At 41.9% G+C, this 3,186-nt stretch overlaps 1 protein-coding gene across 1 annotated transcript; it reads right to left on the reverse strand.

The window, feature by feature from the left end:
• Nucleotides 1–813: 813 nt before the first annotated feature.
• Nucleotides 814–1,591, reverse strand: LOC121534559 (mannose-specific lectin-like). The gene is made up of 3 exons (XM_041875213.2): nt 1,506–1,591; nt 1,306–1,398; nt 814–1,159 (listed from the first exon to the last, which is right to left on the reverse strand). Exons 2-3 carry the CDS (start codon nt 1,393–1,395, stop codon nt 893–895), a joined length of 357 nt encoding a protein of 118 aa, XP_041731147.1. The 5' UTR covers nt 1,396–1,398; nt 1,506–1,591; the 3' UTR covers nt 814–892.
• Nucleotides 1,592–3,186: the final 1,595 nt, after the last annotated feature.

Consider the following 3,186-nt stretch of genomic DNA (forward strand, 5'->3'; position numbering starts at 1 on the left):
AAAGGGACATTACGAGAGCATCACTTTCTGTGTAAATTCAATTAGAATGGGATGAGGGGGGAACATGGGATCATGTCCCTGGCAGGCTGTAGTCATTTAACCCATCTGCAAATCTGAAGATGGACTTCAGTTGAAATTGTATTTATAGTGATGATATAAACTAATACTCTACTACATCGTGATAATTGTTGTTAATTTTCATATTCAGGTGTGAAGTGTCAGATCGAACAATGATGTAAAGACGATAATAGAATGATATAACAGGAAAGTACAATGTGTTGGAGAAATGCTTGGGCACATCATGTTTTATTTTATTTGCTTATGATGGTGCAATAATGACAATCCATTGCACTCTGTCCTTCATAGAAGTCCCTTAACATTTTGGAGATAGTGTTGTTTTTTTCCGCCTCAAGAGACGTTCTGAACCTTGAAGGTCGGGCACCCTAGGGCACTGGGCACCAGGGCAGTCTAATCAATTACATTTCAATCAAATATATTTATAAAGCCATTTTTACATCAGCAGATGTCACAAAGTGCTATACAGAAACCCAGCCTAAAACCCCAAACAGCAAGCAATGCAGATGTAGAAGCACAGTGGCTAGGAAAAACTTGACTATAGCATATTTTCTATTAGTCTATTTAAATACTCTATATTTTATGTGCAACATGATATGCTTTAATACCTGTATATATCCCATTGCATGTTTTACAAATGACTTCATTATGAAGTAAAACATAAAGACCCCAGGAAACAAACACAAGCACACAGAAAATATACTTTTTAACAACTTTATTGAATGAGCTCTGTTGACAGCGAGTGTTGAGACCACTCCTCTAAGATGTAAGTTGAAGGTTGTTTCTCAACTCTCTGGAGGAGCTGCAGTCGAACACTTCACTTCTGACCCTTGGAGGAGGCAGAGTTCCACACCTCCTCACCGTCCTTCTCGATGACCAGGTTGCCGTCGTTACGCAGCCACATGCGACACATCTTGAAGCCGTCAGTCCTCGGGGAGTTGGTGTGCCACATGGTTTTGTTGTCCCTCGTGTACATGACGAAGTTGCCGTCGTCTTGCATGCACAGACGGTAGGCGTTGCTCATGCCAGGAGTTTCAGAGGACCACATCTGCCTCCAGCCATAGATGACAAAGTTGCCGTCCTCCTGTGTAGACAAGCCACACAGAGCAGCGCGTTTGAATGTATTCATTAGAATCAACATTACATTACATAAATAAAGCGTCATTTTTCCATTTAAACCTTCTACTGTCCAAAAAATACATAACAGGTCACAGCCATCATACTACCCACCTGAAAAATTGCCTTGTATTCCTTGTTATTGGACCACATGTAGTCTCCTTTCCGCATCTCGTCATACTTGGACATATAGTTCCTGCTCATGTTCTGCAAAGAGAAAGGTGAAGACAACCACAGAATGTGAGTTATATCAAATTGAGTTATTCCTGCAACACTCAGTGAAGTGATCAGTTTTGTCAGGCAGCAATACTCACAGGCTTGTTGTTGTTAAGTGGATCTGACTGATGATGAGACTGGTGCTCCCGGTAAAGTGAGGATAGTAAAGAGCTGTCCTGTTTTATACCCCCTGAGAAATGAGGGAGAGGAGGGAGGAAGAAGACTGTTCCTTTCATGCGGTGGTCACAAACAGTCAAAGAACATCAAAATAATTTCACATTAAAGGCGACTTGTGGATTAATTAAATAAAACCCCAACTAGATTCCTTTCGTGGAGACAGCCCTAAAATAACATCGAAAAAATTACCCAAAGTGAACAGCACTGTCTGAAAAGAGTCAGACATCACATTACAGTCACCAACCCAGCAACCACTGCCTATCATACTCTTCTGTTGAAAGAGTGCCCTCTAGCTGTGTTTTACATCGTGGTTGTCACCTTCTCTTGCCCTCCACTGCACAATGGGTTCTCAAAGTATGAGCAAAATTAATCAGGGACCCCCTCATAATCAGAACACAACTCCCACTTTAGAGTGCAATTTTTTCCCCTACATTTTATTTGTCACATGCCTCGTAAACAACAGGTGTAGGCTAACAGTGACATGCTTACTTACATTTACATTTTAGTCATTTAGCAGACGCTCTTATCCAGAGCGACTTACAGTTAGTGAGTGCATACATTATTATCTTTTAATTTTTTCATACTGGCCCCCCGTGGGAATCGAACCCACAACCCTGGCGTTGCAAACGCCATGCTCTACCAACTGAGCTACATCCCTGCCGGCCATTCCCGCCCCTACCCTGAACGACGCTGGGCCAATTGTGCGCCGCCCCATGGGTCTCCCGGTCACGGCCGGCTACGACAGAGCCTGGATTCGAACCAGGATCTCTAGTGGCACAGCTAGTACTGCGATGCAGTGCCTTAGACCACTGCGCCACTCGGGCCCTTCCCAACTACACAGAGAGAAAAAAAGAGAAATCATAGAAAAATAATAACACAAATAATAAATGCACAATGAGTAATGATAACTTGGCTATATACATGGGGTACCAGTACCGAGTCGATGTGCAGGGGTACGAGGTAATTGAGGTAGATACAGTGCTTTCATAAAGTATTCATACCCCTTGACTTATTCCACATTTTGTTGTGTTACAGCCTGAATTCAATTTCTTGCACATTTATTGAAAATGAAATACAGAAATATGTCATTTACATAAGTATTCACACCTGAGTCAATACTTTGTAGAAGCACCTTTGGCAGTGATTACAGCTGTGAGTCTTTCTGGGTAAGTCTCTAATAGCTTTCCACCCCTGGATTGTGCAACACATACCTATTATTATTTTCTAAATTCTTCCAGCTCTGTCAAATTGGTTGTTGATCATTGCTTGACAACCATTTTCAGGTCTTGCCATAGATTTTCAAGTAGATTTAAGTCAAAACTGTAACTCGGCCACTCAGGAACATTTACTGTCTTCTTGGTAAGCAACTCCAGTGTAGATTTTGCCTTGGTTATTGTCCTGCTGAAAGGTGAATTCATCTCCCAGTGTCTGGTGGAAAGCAGACTGAACCACGTTTTCCTCTTGGATTTTGCCTGTGCTTAGCTCCATTCCGTTTATTTGTTATCCTGAAAAACTCCCCCGTCCTTAACGATTACAAGCATTACCATAACATGATGCAGCCACCACTATGCTTGAAAATATAGAAAGTGGTACTCAGTAATG

Source organism: Coregonus clupeaformis, chromosome 21 (genome assembly GCF_020615455.1).
Source record: "Coregonus clupeaformis isolate EN_2021a chromosome 21, ASM2061545v1, whole genome shotgun sequence".
NCBI lineage: Eukaryota > Metazoa > Chordata > Actinopteri > Salmoniformes > Salmonidae > Coregonus > Coregonus clupeaformis.